The sequence below is a fragment of the Kogia breviceps genome, chromosome 14 (genome assembly GCF_026419965.1).
Source record: "Kogia breviceps isolate mKogBre1 chromosome 14, mKogBre1 haplotype 1, whole genome shotgun sequence".
NCBI lineage: Eukaryota > Metazoa > Chordata > Mammalia > Artiodactyla > Physeteridae > Kogia > Kogia breviceps.
Window position 1 is genome coordinate 65,588,310 of NC_081323.1, and position 18,275 is coordinate 65,606,584.

An 18,275-nucleotide genomic window follows, 5' to 3' on the forward strand; every position below is an offset into this window, starting at 1 on the left:
TGGTGAAGCTCTGGAAAGTGTCAAGGGGATGCAAATAATTTATTAGCATTTGGGGCCAGGATGGAAGTTTCCTAAAAGACACTGATACTTTCCTTAACCCGGTTGATGTAAGTGGTAGTTCCCTTTTGCGTCTCTGAGCTTCTTTCAGGAAGTAGCAAGGAGTCGAAGTAGAATTAAAGGTCATTCTTAACCATGGCAGGGATGCAGGAGGGATTCTATGACTGTGGTTGGAGGCCTCAAAGCAGCTGAGATCTCTGTCTGTAGCATTGTGCTGAAGAACACCAGTGTAGGAGTCAAACAGACCCAGCTTTGAAGTCTAATTTGTTGTTTATTAATTGTGAAACCTTGGGCAATGCATTTAACTTCCTGCACCCTTTTCTCAGCTTTAAAATGAGGACTATAAAAGTGCTTTCCTGTGGTTCTCATCATCTGGGTCTCCACTCCATTGTCACCTGGTAGAGTGGCTTTCCCTGACATTCTATCTGCAGGGACCCCTCCCCAGCCCCTTTCTATCACATGACCTTGCTTTATTCATAGCACTTATTAACATCTGACATTATTTCACTGTTTCTGTTTACTGATTTAGTGTCCTTTCTTAGTACTATAAGCCCTTTGAGGACAGGTGTCTTGTCTGACATTTATTTTGATATAAGTGAGTGCTCAATAAATATTCGTTGGTGAACATCAAGAAGTTAGCATTATGCCTGACCTAGATAACCAATTGAAAAACCATGATCACTACATAGATTGTACTTAACTATGTGCTCAGGCACTGTCCTAAACGTTTTACAAATGCCAAGTTGACTCATTTCGTCTCTGCATAACCTCATTTTATAGATGAGGAAAGTACGTCACAGAGAGTTAGAATAACTTGCCCGAGATCACACAGCTGCTAAGGGACAGAGCAAGGATTCAAAGCCAGGCTTGAAAACAAACTCCTGTAAAGGAGTTTTGCTGCCTTTGAAGAAGATAATGATGTCAAAAATGTTATATTGATTGTGGGACTTCCCTGGCAGTACAGTGGTTAAGACTTTGCCTTCCAATGCAGGGGGGCGTGTGGGTTCTGGGTTGGGGTTCCATCCCTGGTGGGGGAGCTAAGATTCCCACATGCCTCCCAGCCAAAAAACCGAACATAAAATAGAAGCAATATTATAACAAATTCAATAAAGATGTTAAAAATGGTCCACATCAAAAGGTCTTTTAAAAAAAAAGAAAACTTTAAATTGGTTGTAAAATTGTGGGGAGGATCTGGGGCATTGCTTATCCTAAATTGGACCTAGATCTTTGTCCTTCTATCTGCTTTGGGGAAAAGCCAAGAACAGGAAAATGCAACTGGTGTCAAGGGGTGGGAGTCATATTTTCTTGAAGTGCGTGGCCCGCAAATCCCAGCCCGTCCCCCCGGTGTCCAGGGAGCACCCTGCAGCCTCCAAGGCGGGCCAGAATCCTGCCCAACATTGGGAGCCTCCCAGGGCCGCTCCCGCCAGCCCGCCCAGTGCCGCCGCGTGGCCGCGCCGCGCCCGGGCCCTGGGAAAAAAGTTTCCAAAAGGCGCTGTTCGGCGCTGATTGGCCGAGGCAGACGCGGTCCCGTGGTGCGCCAGCCAATGGGAGGCGCCGGCCGCGGGCGCGGGCGCGGGGGCGGACGGGGAGGCGGGGGGGCGGGGGCTGGAGGCCCGGGACGCACCGCCCCCAGCCGCTGCCGCAGCCGCCGCCGCCGCGTTTCCTCACAGCCGGAGCCGGTAAGTGCGGGGCTGAGGACCCTGGGGTGGTGGCTTCCCGGGGACTGCCAGCGCCACCGCCACCGCCACCGCCACGGCCGCCGGGAAACTCTTCTGCCCGCCCCGGCGCCCGCCACGCTCTCGGGACCCCGGGCCGCCTCCGTGCAGGGGCCCTGGCGCGCCCCTCACTTGTGCGTCGCTTCCCGGGTGCTGGGCTCGAAAATCGCGTTTCCCTGGAGCCTCCCTTCTTAACTTTGTGCCTTCACACCCTTGTGTCCCTCGCGCCTGGTTCCTCACCCTTGCCAGCTTTCTTTCTCTTTCTGCGCTTGCCTCACTCCGACCCCGCTGCCCTCCCCCTCCGTCCTAGACTTCCTCGGTCCTTCTCTCCTCGTCCCGGGTCCCCGCAACCCGGCGGCTCTGCCCTCCTGTTCCATCCCACCCCGACTCCCCTGGTCTCCCTTCTCGCTCAGTTTTCTGCACCTCAGTCCTCGCCATCGCCTTCTGCTGCCCCCACCGCCCCTCATTCCTCGTAGCCCCCCTCCCGCCCACGTCCCCACCCGCCTCCACCCTCGGTGCAGGCCTCTTTCCAAAAACCTCCCTCCTCCTTGGCACTTCTCTCCCTTTGGGAACGTGTTTGGAACGGTCTTCCTCCCTCCGCTTTCCTCAGATCTCTGTGGCAGGACGGTTCAGATTTCTCCAGACAGCACTTTGGGGAAGGATTGGATAAAGGATGAAACCGCTTATTCTACAGCTTGAATGCGGTGGCTGGGCTTACCTGCCTCTCTGAGGTCATAGGAAACCCCGCCATCACCTTGATACTGCTTTTTGGGTAAGCTACGTTATCTTCTCCAGTCATCTCAAGTTCGCTGTCTCCTGAGGGCTCGACCTTCCCGGATTTCTTTGTCCAGGGTTTTATCAGGTTGTGCCCCTCTCTACCTTTAGGCCCCCTTTTAACTTCCTTTCTAAAGAAACGACCTTTGCAGCATGCGCCGGACAGAAATTTCTCATTTTCTATGCGAGTTTTGTTCATGTATTCTAGGATAGGATGGCATTTTAGGACATGAGTAAGGTACTTTGAAGAGTAATTGGATCCCAGCGACTTCCAGAGCCACTTGTCTGACCCCAGCGTTGGTATTTAACCATTTTTGAAACTTAAAAATGCAGATGATCTATGCTCCTAAAGTATCCGAGGCCTCTGGTATATTTCATCCCATTTGGTTAATAGTTTCTTAACTTGGCTTCTTCTGTTAGGATGTTATTTTTGTTTCCAGAGTGTGTTCTTTTGCTTTAGAATGTGTGAGCCCAGAGAGATTACACTCCTCTTCCTCACAAGATAATTCCCTAACAGGAGCGTGCCTGCGTATGGAAAGTTTGTGCCTGCAACTGGTACTATGTTTGCACCTAGTCCTGACATAGGTGCTTTGTGTCTGCCTCGCTCAGCAGTGCCCAGTACTTAGTAGGTGTTGGGAAAGTTTGAAAAGGAACGGAGGAGGGGAATGCCACAGTAGGAAAAGCTCCTTCCTTGGCCTCTTGTTTCAAGAAAATAAAAATTATCCTTGGACAGGATAATTTGTTTTCTTTTCGTCCAAGTTTAAGCTTCTTAAAATTTCAAAAGCAATATGTGCTTACTGCAAAAAACAATATATATCTTAGAGAAGTGTCAGGTATAGGTTCGAGTCTCAGTGTCTGCCTTACCTCCATACTGGTATATTCTTACAGACCCTTTTCTATTTGTATACGCAGAGGGAGATACATTTGCAAACAAAAATGGCACTTTCTTAACATATCATAAACTTTCTTCCATACCAGTACATTTACTTCTTAACTGCACCATTTTCTGATCAGTCCTCTGTCAACAGTTAAGTTCCTCCAGTTTTCCCCTCAGTCAATGATGGTTTACACCCTTGAGCATATGTCCTCGCATGCCTACTGAGGTATTTTGGTAGGTAGATCATCACAGACTTTGAAAGCACCGAGACAGAAGTCAGACCTGCTGACTCTTGACTGATTTTGCCCCAGTAATGTCACTTCTGCAAAATGCAAAGCCTGCATCATAACGTAGAAGCCGTGGGAGCATTTGCCAGTTTCTGGAAGCTTCTTTCTTTTTCTCCGTTTCCCTTCCGCTCTAACATGTGTTTTGATTAGGAGGGATTGGGGTTGGGGTGGAGAAGGGCCATTAATTCCTGATGGTTTATATGTGTGTGTTGCTCCTGACCAGCTGTGCTGGCTTTCTTCACTCAGAGGAGAGCTGAGAAAGGCTTTGTTTTTTTCTAGAGTTTTGAAATCAAAGGTGGTGTCTCAAGTGTGTTTTCAGACTTTCCTGTTAAGTTTAATCATGGAAAATACCCGCCCCCCCCAAAACTTGCTGAAATACTTTTGTAAGAGTAATAGATCTAAGTTATCCAAAACAGAAAATAAGTACTTATTGGACCACTTGATCCCAGTTCTTGCATGCTGTAGCACATACATTTGAGGTACCCATCAGGTTTGTCCACAGAGCTACTGGGACATGACGGCATGATGGTGTAGTGAGAACGCAAGTTAGGAGGACATATCCCTGTGGCTCGGATGCAATAAATGCATGCAGTTTCCACTTTTAAGATAGTGGGTACAGAGTTGTGTATGCTGTGACCAAGCATTAACACCTGCCTGACACAGTGCCTTTCAAAAGACTGCGTGGACCAAAGAGTGAAACTGACCTCCAGTCTATTGGCAACCCCAGGGAGATCTGGAATTTGAATTCAAAGACTCCCTTGCACTTGGGTCTGGTTTGCCACTCTGTTGCACCTATGCAGATGGCCAAGGCATACAATGTTTCTGCTCCAGCTTCCTAAGAAACCAAGTGATTGCCTTGCCTACCCCTTACAGTTAAATAGCTTAAAGAGGGTCAAGTTGTTTGGAAATGTATTAAATGCCTAACACACCACAAATAGAAGGTGATGATAAAATTCAGCAAATAATGCTGGAAAAGGGGAACCTTTGCCAGTTGTCTTACCTGCTATCTGTGGCAGGGAGTAATGCACATTGGAACTTTCTGAGACATTTATAAATGGCCAAAAAAAAAAAAAGTCAGGTTTTTAAGTATGCTCTTTCATAAAAAAGTGAAGTTCAGCTGTTACTTCTTTCCTCTTAGCCTCTAGCATAGTCTTTCTCTTCCCTAGGGGTGTTTTTAAAATGCAGGGGCTGTAATTTGGAAGCACCTCCTAAAACATCTCAATTTCATTTCTTTACTGAGGCTTAAGTTATAAGCCTCACTGGCTGTGATAAAGAGCCCTTTTCTAAAACTCATCTGTGGTAAGATTGAAGGATGAAGGTTACTAATCTCCAGTAACTGTATCAGATACTCCTTATCATGTACACCTGGGGAGGGGGTAGTTTCCAACATGGCACCCTGTCCTCCAGCCCCTTCCCATTAATGAGATGCCACTCAGGTGCCGAGGGAGAAAGGTTTTCCCCATCCTGTTAAGTATCTTAGGGATTTACAGAAGTAAACTATAAACTAGCCTTCAGAGGGTCTCCTGCTTCTTTTCCTTAACCTCACATCCCCTTCCAGCAAGTGGCCACTCTCTATCTTTCCCTGTGTTCCTTCCTTCCACAAGCATTTATTGAAAGCCTATTATATGCCAGGCACTGTTCAGGAATTGGGAATAAAAAAGCAAGATGGTGAAGGTCCCTGTGCTCAAAACTGACATTCCGGTGGGGGAAGATAAAACAAAAACAAAACTAATAAAGTGATGAAATAAAACAAAGCAGGGGTTAATATGACAGTGAAGGGCTGGAGGAGGTATTTGGTGGGATGTTCAGATAAGGTCTCTCTGGGGAAGACAGTTCAGCTGTGATCTGAGCAGCAAGAAGGAAATCTGCTAGCAGAGATCTGAGGAGAGAGCATTCCAGGCAGAGAGAACAGCCAGTTCAAAGACCCTGAGTGGGAGCAAGCTTGGTGTGTTCAAAGAACAGAAAGAAGGCAGTGTGGCTGCAGCATAAGTGAGTGAGGGGTAGGGCTGTAGGAAATGTTTAGAGAAGTAGGCAGGGACTCATTACGTTGAACTTGGATGTGATCTTTTTCCAAACATCAGGAAAAGTCATTGTACATTCATTGTTCCTAGTTCCTCACTTTCTCACCCTCCTGTACACAGAATTCCTCCCATGCCGTGCAGTTGGAACTGTCCTCAATATGATCATTAATGGCCACACAGCACTCAGTTACAGTTGCATGGGCTCTGGGCTCTTAACGCTATAGACATTGGTTTGGTGACCCCATACTAGATGAGCTCTGGGCTCATTAGAGCTTGTGGCTTGAGCAGGGATTACCAGAATTAGGTTTACTCTTACCCATCACCATGGTAATTACTGCTATTTACACTCTAGGTGCTCTATCCTTTGTACTTTCAGCAAACAAGATCTTTCACTCCAAACGTTTATTAGGCTTCTCTTGTAGCAGAAATCCAGACCTAACTGGTCCAACCAAGAAAGGGAGTTGATTATCTCTCCTAACATTAAATCAGGAATGACTGGACCCAGGTGTCCGAATGATATTATCAGGACACAGCCTCTCCACTTCTTGGCCCTGCTTTCCTTTGTTTTGGCTTCATTCTCAGGCAGTCTCCTCTCTTGTGATAGCAAGATGACCACCACGAACCCTAATGGAAAGAGTTTCTTCTCCCTCCCCCCCCGGGCTTTATGGAGATATAATTGACATATAACATTGTGTAAGTTTAAGGTGTAGCGCGTGATGGTTTGAGACGTATATTTTGTGAAATAATTACTACAGTAAGGTTAGTTAACAACTCCAGAGGGTTTCTTTCTTGATAGCTCCGCGAAAGGCCTGGGCCTGGACACTCATTGGCTCAGCTTGGGTTACGTGCACCCCTGAGCCAATCATTGGCTCAGTTTGGATTAGGCTGATCCTTGTCATTGGTTCAGCTTGGGTTAGGCCCACCTCTGAGCCTGTTACCGATGGCATTGAGTAGTCACATGCCATCTCCCAGATGCAGAAGATGATGTCAAGTCCATCTGAGCCCCGTGGAAGGAGTGTAGAATTGGTTTCCCCAAGGGAATGTTAGGGTGCTGTTACAGAAAGCATGGACTGGAAAAAAAAAAAAATCAAATTAACAACTTTCTACTCCATCCAGCTTCTCTGCTTTAGTCAAGCTTTCAGAGAAACTCTGTTCCCCAGAAGGGAGTGGGTGGGGACATGGCATGTTTTCTCTGAATTAGGGAAGGGAGAGAAATTTGGAGGAAGAGGTGTGAATACAGGTCCTAACAAATGTAGAGTTATCAGTAAGTACTGTGTTCGGATGTAGGTATCATTGTTCAGTTTCTACCAGGGATACAGATGTTGGTGATTGTGTCCATGTCAACACTGACATATTAGCAGAATTATTTGTATATTTAGCCACATATACAGCTTGTTAGTTATGTCTTGCAGAGTGAGAGGTTGTGTTCATTCTGTTGTCCCCAAAGACAGAACCATGAGCTAGCTTGAGGGGAAGAAGGGACTTTGGAGAGATCTCATTTGGATTCCTAATGACCTTTTGACAAGCTCAGAGTCTTAAATAAATTGAGAAAACAAGCTGTTACATTGAGAGGCTTTATCAGCTGGGAGTCCATAGACTGATAACTGTTAATAGAAATTTGTTCCCTAACCTCTGCTCTGGATAGCTCAGAATCCTGAGTCCAGGCCCTTATCATCACTCCCCTCTGGCTACTGTCTATTGTGTCTCCTTTTCTTCTCATACCCAGTTCTCCAAAATCCCATCTACTTCCTCTTCCTGTTTATCCCTCCTCCCTGTGTTGAAACCATTCTTGCTCACATCACCAGTGACCAACATTTTGCCAAGTCTTGTGGGTGGATATTTCCCAGTCCTTACCTTACCAGCTTCTCTGTTGTATCTTGGATACTGTGGAACGTTCTCTTTTTTCCCCTTGAAACCGTCTACTCCCAGGACAGCTCACTCTTCTGGTTCTCATCTCTCTCACTTGTTTCTCCTCTGTCTGTGATCACTGTTTCTGTTCCTAGCTTTCAGACACTGGCACTCCTCAGAGATCCATAAATAGTTCTCAGTCAACTATTTCGTGGTTCTGTCACAAGAAAAAAGGAAGAACCAGCTACAAACTCATGATTCTTAAATTTGTATTGTTAGCCTGCACTTCATCCTGAGTTTCAGATCCAGTGTTGCATCTTGATGTATCACAGGCACGTCCAATTAAAAATGTCCCAAGCTGGGTTCAGTATCCCCTCACCCTAAAGACTTTTCCTTCTGATTCTCTGGTGATAGGGATGGTGGTGGCACCTGGTTGCCTAAGTTAGAACCCATGAGACATCTTCCCCTCTCCTCCCCTCCCCACCCAAATGTAATAAATCAGCAAGTCTTGGTAGGTTTTTTTTTTTAGTACATTTATTTTATTTATTTATTTTTTGGCTGTGTTGGGTCTTTGTTGCTGCATGCGGGCTTTCTCTGGTGGTGGCGAGCTTAGTTGTAGTGCATGGACTTCTCATTGCAGTGTCTTCTCTTGTTGCAGTGCGCGGGCTTCAGTAGTTGTGGCTCACAGGGTCTAGAATGCAGGCTCAGTAGTTGTGGCGCATGGGCTTATTTGCTCTGCAGCATGTGGGATCTTCCCGGACCAGGGCTTGAACACGCATCCCCTGCATTGGCAGGCAGATCCTTAACCACTGCGCCACCAGGGAAGCCCCTTGGTAGGTTTTTCCATGGAATGTAATGTGCAGGTGGACTATATTTTGCCTGGGTTTAGTTTTAGTTTTTTGGCAATGTTTTTTGCCACACTTAATCCAGCATAAAGTCTAGAAATTTTTTTTCCCCATTAAAGATCAGCTGTTTAACCAGATGTGGGTAATAATTTTAAAACTTTCTCTTCTAGACATCATGAGGCAAGAATAGTAATCTTTCCCCCCGTTTTCACAATGGAGGACTCAGGAAAGACTTTCGGCTCCGAGGAGGAAGAAGCTAACTATTGGAAAGACCTGGCTATGACCTACAAGCAGAGGTCAGTTCTCCGAAGTTCACCTTGCTTTTTCTTCCCATAGTGATGGCAGCAACCATTTATTGTGGGCCTACTATGTGCCGGGCACTGTGAAGGGCTTAACATATATCATCTCAGTTAAGTCTCAACACTGTCCCATGGAGAAACCATTCTCACCCCATTTTAGAAATGAGGAAACTGAGCCTCAGTGAAAGCAAGTCAACTTGCCCAAGGTCAGACAGCCAGGGGAGTAACAGAGCTGGAATTGGAACCCCAAAGCCTAGGGTCCTAAGCAAACGGCTCTGCTACTTCCCAGCTTATTTTCTGGCAGGGTTTTATCAGCTCCTGGGTGCCATATCTGGTCTGCCCTTCGTGTGTGGGGAAAGAACTTCTCCCTATGCCTAGCAAAATGGGTTGTTACAGATTTTAAAATTTGAAACCACTGTTTCAGTGCCCATATCTGGGAATTGTGTGTGTGTGTGTGTGTTTAACATTGTTTTTGTTTTATTTCTCATGGACTCTTGTAATCTACACAGGGAGGTCTTATTCCAGCTCCTCTAATTTCTTTATTCTTAGTTTGATTTTAAAAGAGTTTAAGCTTGGTGTTAAAAAAAAAAAAAAAAAAAAAAGATATCCCTTGACCTGTAAGGATTGAGAAGGTAGAATTGGGCAATTGGGATATGGGGCAGGGACCTATGATAGTGGTGTGATAAGTGAGCATTTGTATTATGTCCAGTTTCTATTTGCAAATAAATCTGCAGAGAATACACAATCCAAAGTGTGTTTACTACATGTTGGGCTCCAAAAAGTACAAGTGGGATGAATGTGTGGAGAGTGAATTGGTTAAAAAAGGGCTATGGAGTCAGGCACACCTGGGGGCAGGCCCAAGCTCTGTTTCTGACTTGTTTGACCTCGAGACAAGTCACCTCATCTTCTCATCTGTATAATGAGGACAATGACAGTTTCTGCCTCAAAAGGCAGTTGAATTAATAGCTGATACAGGTATAATAGCAGCATGTAAGCACTCAGTAAATGATCAGCTAACATCTGGGAATTGTGTAGGGCAGAGAACACGCAAGAGGAACTCCGAGAATTCCAGGAGGGAAGCCGAGAATATGAAGCTGAATTGGAGACGCAGCTGCAACAAATTGAAACCAGGAACAGGGACCTGCTGTCAGAAAACAGCCGCCTTCGAATGGAGCTGGAAACCATCAAGGTGAGGGGGTGAGAGGAGACGCCTGCATGTGTGGGTGGCGTCCAGCGCCGTGACTGGAAAAGGGAGCCTGCAGACTTGGGCCCAGGCTCACCCCCACCCCCAGGCCTTGCTGCGCGCGTGTGGCGCTTGAACTCTTAGTGCCCCTGATGGAGGCGCTCTGTGAGAGGCAGGTCTTACACATGTCCCACAGCCATTCTTGGCTGTTGGTCACAATCCTGCAAGGCACATGGAAGGCAGACCTTTCTAGAGTATGGAGCGTCTCTGGAATTGCTGATTGTTATATTATAAGGCCCAGGGTTATGCTGTCCAGAATGGTCGCCCCTAGCCACGCACGGCTACTGACATTTAAGTTAATTAAAATAAAATAAATAGAAATTTAATTCCTTAATCATACTAGCCAATATTTCAAGTGCTCAAAGGCCACATGTCTCTAGTGGGTGTCACTGTGGGACAGAGAGGCTGTAGAATGTCTCCATCATTATGGAAAGTCCTGTAGGACAGAGCAGATTCCTCAACCTGGGCACTGTTGACATTTGAAGGCAGCCACATGATTCTCTTGTGGGGGTCGAGTTTCACACTGTGGGCTGTTTAACAGCATCCTGGTCTCCACCCACTAGATGCCAGTAGCACCCCCTCCCCAAGGTTGTGACAACCAAAAATATCTGCAGACATTGCCAAGTATCTGGAGAACCACTTCTCTGCAGGGTAAAGAATGCCTTTTGGACACTCTGTAGAGCTTAACAGATTATCACAAAGTGTAACTCTGCCCAAGGGACAGCTCTCAGCCCTCACTGCCAGGCAGGGTCACCTGGCCAGCTTCATAAACATCAGACAGGCCTGGACCCACCCATTCTCAGGAAGTCTGGGTGGGGCCCCAGCATGTCTGCATGTCTTGTTTTTTTTTTTTTCTTTTTAAAACAAAGCTCCTCATATATATTTTGATGAGCCACTGGGAGAACTAGCCAAGGCCCTGCAGTGTGAGTCCAGGGCTAGGTGTGATGCACAGTGGAAGGAGATGTGTCCCTTGCCCTCTGGAAGCTTTGCGGGGAAGACAGACCTAACGGCTGGAAGCACTTAGAGAAAAGATGCTCAGTTATGTGGTACTGACCATGAGATCCTCCTGAGAGAGATTTGCATGGGTTGGAGGCAGCATCGTGGAGGAGATGGGAGGGACTTGAGCTGGTGTTTGAAGGTGTGTGTGTGTGTGTGTGTGTGTGTGTGTGTGTGTGTGTGTGTGTGTGTGTGTGTGTGTGTGTCTAGCCAGCAACTTGGTGTATAAGGGTTTGATGAAGAGTTAATATGGAACTGCCACAGATACGGGCAAGAATGACTGTCAAGTGGACCTTGGGAATCTGCCTTTACTAGCACATGGGAGAAAGCGGGGCCAACAAATGGATTGCGGATCGAGGGGTGAGGAGTAGCAGAGGAAGGGCCGCACAGACCGTAGAAACTGAGCAGTGGACCCTTAAGCTTTTACGGCATAGACCACAGAGCCCAAGCTGGCCCCCAACAGGGCAGTCTGGCCCATAGATGTTGTTTGTTTAAGCCTTTAGTGGTTTTCACTCAACATTGTATCATGCAAGTTTTCAAGCACACAGGGTTGAAAGAATTTTCCAGTGAACACCTGTATCCACCATCTGGGCTCTACCAATGACCATTGCCATACTTACATACTTTATTATCTATCCATCCATCAATCCATCTTCCCAATGCATTTCAAAGTGAATCACCAACATCTGTACACTTCCCTGTAAATACTGCAGTAGGCTGTTAACTAGAGGTAAGGGTTTGCTTACAGTTTGTTCTTTTGATAGTAAAATTTATATCTTTAGTGGGGTTTTAAAAAAAAATTAGTATCAACATTCAGATTTGTGAGGCTTCTTGTAAACACTTAGATTTCCGACTTCCTTTTTATCTTCCTTTGGTGGATCTGGCTACCCCAGGCCAGCCTTCTTCCACACTGGCAAAAAGCTGAGTTGTGGTTGCTTAGACAGAGCAAGCCTTCTCCATTTTGCCCTAGTCCCCACTTCTGTCCTTTCCCCCACAACTCTTGACACTGGGGACTGAGTGTCTTTTGCTGCTTACACGTGGCCCATGTCACTCATTTTTGTTAACAGCCTGGCCCCTGCCCTAGGCACTGGGGAATCTTTACAGCCCTTACACTGAAGGGGGCTCAGGGATGGGAAGACTAGTGGTATGAACCATCGTTTGGAGAGGGTAGGAGGACATGCTGACTAAATATCATGCAGTTGCTAAGTAATTAACCTCTTCCAGACTGAGCCACTGAACCGGCAGAAGACCTCTTCATTACAACCACATGGCAGGTTCATGAGACACAGGGTGTGGAGCAGGTGAGGAAACAGAACTACCTTGGAGTGAAGAACTGCCCCCAGCACATATTTCTGTCACCTAAGAGGAGAGTCTTCAACTGAGTCAGACTCCTTGACAAGTGGCTTATTCATTGCAAGTTGAATAAAAATGCTTGTAAGGGATCCAACAGAGCATCTATTGATGCCTCCATCAGCTGACAGTTTATTATAATTAGCCCCAAATGAAAGCGCAACAGCTTTTCATGTCCCCAAGTTCAAAGGACAACATTTGAATCCTTATGCTGGTGGACAAGCCCAGTAACTGTGTCTTCTTGGAACCTGTGTTGGAACTTAGGTTAGTGACCTAGGATCCTGTACCCTCCTGTTTTATTTGGGGAGGCACCCAAATCAAGGGTGGGGAGCCATCAGAGCCACGCCTGGGAATTCGCCTGTGCCTGGGCCTGGTCTGCCCCTGCTTGTCTGAGCCAAGACGCTTCCTGTGCTCATATCCAGGAAACAGAGTATCAGAGGAGACCAAGCAGCGTGAGGATGTGACACCCCTCCCTGTCCTCACCTTGTAAATAATCTGCCTGTTCTGTGGACCTTCTTCTTTCCCCATGGCTCTGGCCACGCCTCTCTGGCCCAGTCACCATTACATCACTCTCCCCAGCGCCTCCAGACTGTTTCTAGCAACAGCTTTGTTTACTCAACTGACTCAAGAAGAGGAGTTGGCGTGTTTTTCTAACTTTGTAATTAGACTTGGGCCTTTCCTGTGGGAAGTGAGTGTTTTCTTTCATGTTTGTAGATGAAGGAAAGGTGGTAAGGGTGTTTGATGATGGAAAGTAATTTGAGAGAGGAGCCGGAGTGAGTGAGTGTGTGTGTGTGTGTGTGTGTGTGTGTGTGTGTGTGTGTGTGCGCGCGTGCGTGCGTGCGTGCGTGCGCGTGTGCACATGTTATCAGTTCCCATGTGACCTGGATGGAAGTGGTTGGGGGCAGTTTAGCGTAGTTGTTCTAAGAGCGCAACCCCAGGTGGCCAGGATGGATCTTGGCTCAGTCATGTGCTTCCAGTTGACTTTGGGCTGACGAAGTGACTGAGCCTCAGTTCCCATGTCTCTGAAATGGCGTTAAATGAGGCAACAAAAACAGCGTCCTGGGCCCAGAGGCTGGCGCAGAGTAGACCTGCGGTAAATGTTAGCTGCCGTAGCTGGGCAGCAGCAGGTTGTTGAAACATCATCTGGGCTGTGCCTTGCCTTGGAAAGCAGTGGCTAGATCACACTAAGCTTCTTTTGGTAAAAACAACAGTTTTGTTTTTTCCTTCTTCCCTTCCCTCCTGCCTCCCTTTCCCTCTCTTCCTTCTCTCTCTCCCTCCTCAGAGGCCCAGAAGTTCCTAACTCCCCCATGCCACAGGGAGAGTATCCTGGGTCACAAAGTCAGAAAATCTGTCAAAATGAGTCCATGATGTCCTGATCTGACTGTGAGGCACAGGCAACAAAGTCGTTGTGATTCCTGCTATTCTGTCTGTAATCCAGGGATATCATGTTAAGTGCATCGGTATTGCCCTTGTGGATCAGGCTCGGAGAGGTTTATGAGGCTTTCTGTGGCTGTGGACACCTTGCACAAAATGATTGCTTTGAAGATTGTTGGGGGCTGCTTGATACCAGAGGCTGCAGGGACCAATGTGGGAGGGGGCAGGGTATAAAATGCTCAGGAAGCACTCGGGACCTGACAGCTTGATGGCCCCCTGTTTCCCCCGTCCTCCCTCATTTGCTTAAGAGTCCATGTCTGGACAGAAGGTTCTCTTGACTGAGCTTAGGCTTATCCTCTGGTATCCTGAGTGAGTGTGTTGGGAAAGCTGGTCCCACAAAGATCCTAGAATGGGGAGAGAGAAATCGCCTAAAGAAATTGGTGTGGGACTTCCCTGGTGGTGCAGTGGTTAAGAATCTGCCTGCTGATGCAGGGGACATGGGTTCGTGCCCCGGTCTGGGAAGATCCCACATGCCGCGGAGCGGCTGGGCCCGTGAGCCGTGGCTGCTGAGCCTGCGCATCCGGAACCTGTACTCCGCAACGTGAGAGGCCACAACACTGAGAGGCCTGCATACCGCAAAAAAAAAAAAAAAAAAAAAAGAATCCGCCTGCCAGTGCAGGGGACACGGCTTCGAGCCCTGGTCCGGAAAGAATCCCATATGCTGTGGAGCAACTAAGCCTGTGCGCCACAACTACTGAGCCGGCGCTCTAGAGCCCACGAGCCGCAACTACTGAAGCCTGCGCACTGCAACGAAGAGTAGCCCCCGCTCGCCGCAACTAGAGAAAGCCCACACGCAGCAATGAAGACCCAACAGCCAAAAATAAATAAATAAATAATAAAAATAAATTAATTATAAAGAAATTGGCGTGCTGGTGGGCTTTGCAGAGGGGGGATGGATGCCCAGCAGCTAGGGACAACACACATGCACTGCAACGGAGAGTGTTTTGTCCCAGGATTAACCTTCAGTGTCCTAAGGAGATGACAGGGAAGGGAGATAAACATCCTCGTCGGGAGTCTTAAATCATTCATTCAGTGTTGATTCTGTCCTTCAGGAGAAGTTTGAAACGCAGCATTCTGAAGGCTACCGGCAGATCTCAGCCTTAGAGGATGACCTTGCCCAGACAAAAGCCATTAAAGATCAACTTCAGAAATACATCAGAGAGCTGGAGCAAGCCAATGACGACCTGGAAAGAGCCAAACGGTACGCTGGGAAGGAGAAAAGAGGTTTGGGAGCTTTTTGTCTCTGGGTACCAGGCACTGTGTTGAGGGTAGAGAATTCAGCAGTAAGCAAAGCCAGTGCCTTTGTGAGTCCTACAGCCTCATAGGAAATGGGCAACAGGCAGCAAGTGCTGCAAGTCCAGGGTGCTGTGGGAGCATGTGATTGGTTATATTAATTTGTCCATTGCTGGGGGAATATTAGTCAAGGCTTCCCAAAGGACATGCCATTTAGGCTAAGACCGAGGGATGCCTAGGCGTTTTCACTCTTCCTAGGGGAAGAGTGGGGGGTGAGAACATTCCAGGCAGAAGGACAAGCATGTGCTCAATAAATAGGCCCTAAGATAGGACAGTATTTCTTAAACTGATGTTCTGAAGTTTAGCAGAATACTAACAATAAGTTATTGAATAACTACTCTGAGCCAGGCACTTTTTTTTTTCTTAAGAAAACTTTTTTTTAAAGATTTAGATATAAATTACATACAGCAATATGCACAGATCTTAAGTGTACAGTTTCATCAGTGTGGACAAATGTGCACATGCCCCACACTCCTGTTGAGACACGGGCCCTTGGCACTGCACCCACAGCTCCTTGCATTCTTTTTTGCGGTTGCTTTAGGGACCCCAATACACGCGCTCAACTTTTCAGTCTACTTCGTTAATAATGTACCAAATGCAACGGCCTTGCAACCTTAGAGTTTCACTTACCATCCTTGAACTTTATGCGATAGCTGTAATGCGAGAAGGTAAGAGAGTAAAAAGATAGCCTTTTATATTTACCCACAGATTTACAGTTTCTGGTTCATTCCTTCCTGAAGTTTCCCTCTCGTTATTTTCCTTCAGCTTGAAGAACTTCCCTTAGGGTTTCTTGTGGTGCAGGTCTGCTGATGGTGAATTCTTCTTGCTTTAGTTTATCTGAAAATGTCTTTCTTTCACCTTCATTCTTAAAGGATATTTCCACTGGATGTAGAATTCCACGTTGACAGGTTTTTGTTCTTGTTTTTGTTTTTTTTCCTTTCAGCACATTAAAGATGTTCTGCTGTCTTCTGGTCTCCTTGCTGGAGGTCAGAAGTTAGTGGTCATTTGAATAGTCACTCCCCTGTATATAATATGGTGTTTTTCTCTGGCTGTTCTCAGAATTTCTCTTTATTTTTGGTTTTTAGCAGTTTGTGATGTGCCTGGATTTTGTATGTATTTATCCTGTTACGGGTTTGCTGGGCACTTTGGTCTGTAAATTTGTCTTCCGCCAAATTTAACTTTGGTCATTATTTCCTCAGAGATTTTTGCTGCCCTCTTCTTTCTCTCCTGCCCTTCTGGGACACCAACTACACACATGTTGTGTCCCATGTCCTTTTGATATTGTCACACAGGTCTCTGAGGCTCTGTTCATATCTTTTCCTAATTTTCTTTGTCTTGGTTCCTCAAATTAGATCATTTCTATTGATCTAGTTTGAAGTTCACTGACTCCTTCTTCTGTCCTCCAATCTGCTGTTAAGCCAGTTCCAATAATGTTTTATTTTAGATATTTAAGATCTAGAATTTCCTAGTCCTCTACTGAGATTTCTTTCTTTGCATCCTTGAGCATAGTTATAACAACTTTTTTTAAGATCCTTTTCTGTTAATTCTAACATCTGGGTTATCTCAGATGTTAGATGTTCCAATGAGCCTTTTCTACTGAGTTTGGGTCACATTTTCTTGCTTTTCACACGTCTAGTAATTTTGGATTATATTCTGGACATTATGAATGATGTGTTGCAGAAACTATGGATTCTGTTATGTTTCTAATTTGTTTGTTAAGTAGGCTGAACTCACACTCCAAACTCGGTCTCCCTTTGATGGGTAGTAGGTGAAATCTGTTTGACGCTTTTAACTAGGCTGCTTCAAGTCTGCCGTGCACATGCATGGTTCAGGGGTCAGCCAGAGGTGTGGGAAGAGTTTATATGTAGAATTTTGGATTCCGCCAAGGTGGTGGATTTTTATCACTGGAGCTATAGACACAAAGCTTATAAAGATGCAGGATTCAGCCACTGCTGTTCCTTCTTCCAAGTGTTGTCTCTCTTCCAAGTGTTGTATCCCTTCTGGTTTTTGCCAGTGCCTTCAGATCATTGTTTTTCCTGTTTCACCCAGAGTTTGTAGTTGTAATCTATAGGATGTTTGGTCTGATACAGGCTACCTTATTATTACCAGAAATGGGACCTCCTTTTTTTTTTAAAATCAGTTTGTAAGAGTTCTTTGTGTATTTTTGCTGCTCATCTTTCGTCCCACATTGAAAAATATTTTTTACAAATAATCTTTTGTCTCTTGATTTTGTGGTATCATTTTTCATACAAATATTTTTCATTTTTGGGTCATCAGTTATGTCTTTTATAGCTTCTAGGTTTCCAGACTTCACTAGGGACATCTTGATCATTTGATTATGCGTGTATTCTCTTAATTTTTTTTGCAAGATTTTTAAATTAATTGTTTTAACTTATGCTTTTAATCTACCTGGAATTTATTTTTGTACCTAGTATATGTGTCCCATTTTATTTTCATTAGGTAGATAGCCAGTTGTGCCAGTACTATGTGTTAAACACTCCATCTTTTTCCCACTGAATTGAACACATCTCTGTCATATGTTAACCTGCCATACAGTTGTTCCTTCGTATCCATGGGGGATTGGTTCCAGGACCCTTGAGGATACCAAAATTTGTGGATGCTCAAATCCCTTATATGAAATGGTGTAGCATTTGCATATAACCTATGTGCATCTTCCCATATACTTTATGTCTAATTATAAAACCTAATAAAATCTAAAATCTGTATAACTAGTTGCCAGTGAGTGGCAAATTCAAGTTTTGCTTTTTGGAACTTTCTGGATTTTTTTTTCCTGAATAATTTTGATATATAGTTGGTTGAGTCCAAGGATGTGCAACCCACAGATGTGGAGGACTGACTGTATATTCTGGAATCCAATTCAGGATTCTTCTCTTTTGTCTAATGTGCAATTTATGAATTACTACCAACACCATAATGACTTGGTTCCTGTGGCTTTGTAGTATTTTATGATTTTTGGCAAGCCACTGGCTTACGATCATTTCTACCCATATATCATTGATGAAAGCAAGTCACACGGCCAAGCCCTGTCAAGGGGTGGGAAAGTACATTCCACCCACAATGAGGCCAAAGCAAGGGTGTGGCTACTGGGAGGATGAAGAATTGGGACCAATAATGCAGTCTATCACAAAGAGAGTACATTCACGTGATTCAAAAATAATATACAAAGGGGTAGAGTTTTAAAATTCAAATTCAAGCAAATAGAAGTTTGTATTATT

The 18,275-nt window shown here is 45.7% G+C and overlaps 1 protein-coding gene across 6 annotated transcripts in view; it reads left to right on the forward strand.

Moving 5' to 3' along the window:
- Window positions 1-1,648: 1,648 nt before the first annotated feature.
- The window catches only part of NDE1 (nudE neurodevelopment protein 1), a 29,569-nt gene continuing 12,942 nt past the window's right edge, over window positions 1,649-18,275 (forward strand). For 2 of the 6 annotated variants that reach the window (XM_059038304.2, XM_059038309.2), the window contains exons 1-5: window positions 1,649-1,736; window positions 2,383-2,544; window positions 8,595-8,720; window positions 9,759-9,912; window positions 14,799-14,947. In XM_059038304.2, coding sequence (XP_058894287.1) covers window positions 8,638-8,720; window positions 9,759-9,912; window positions 14,799-14,947 — 386 coding nt within the window. In that variant the 5' untranslated portion in view covers window positions 1,649-1,736; window positions 2,383-2,544; window positions 8,595-8,637. Of the gene's footprint in view, window positions 1,907-2,382; window positions 2,545-8,594; window positions 8,721-9,758; window positions 9,913-14,798; window positions 14,948-18,275 lie in introns of all 6 variants that reach the window. The other 4 variants (XM_067013501.1, XM_067013503.1, XM_067013502.1 and 1 more) reach the window with 3 other exon arrangements.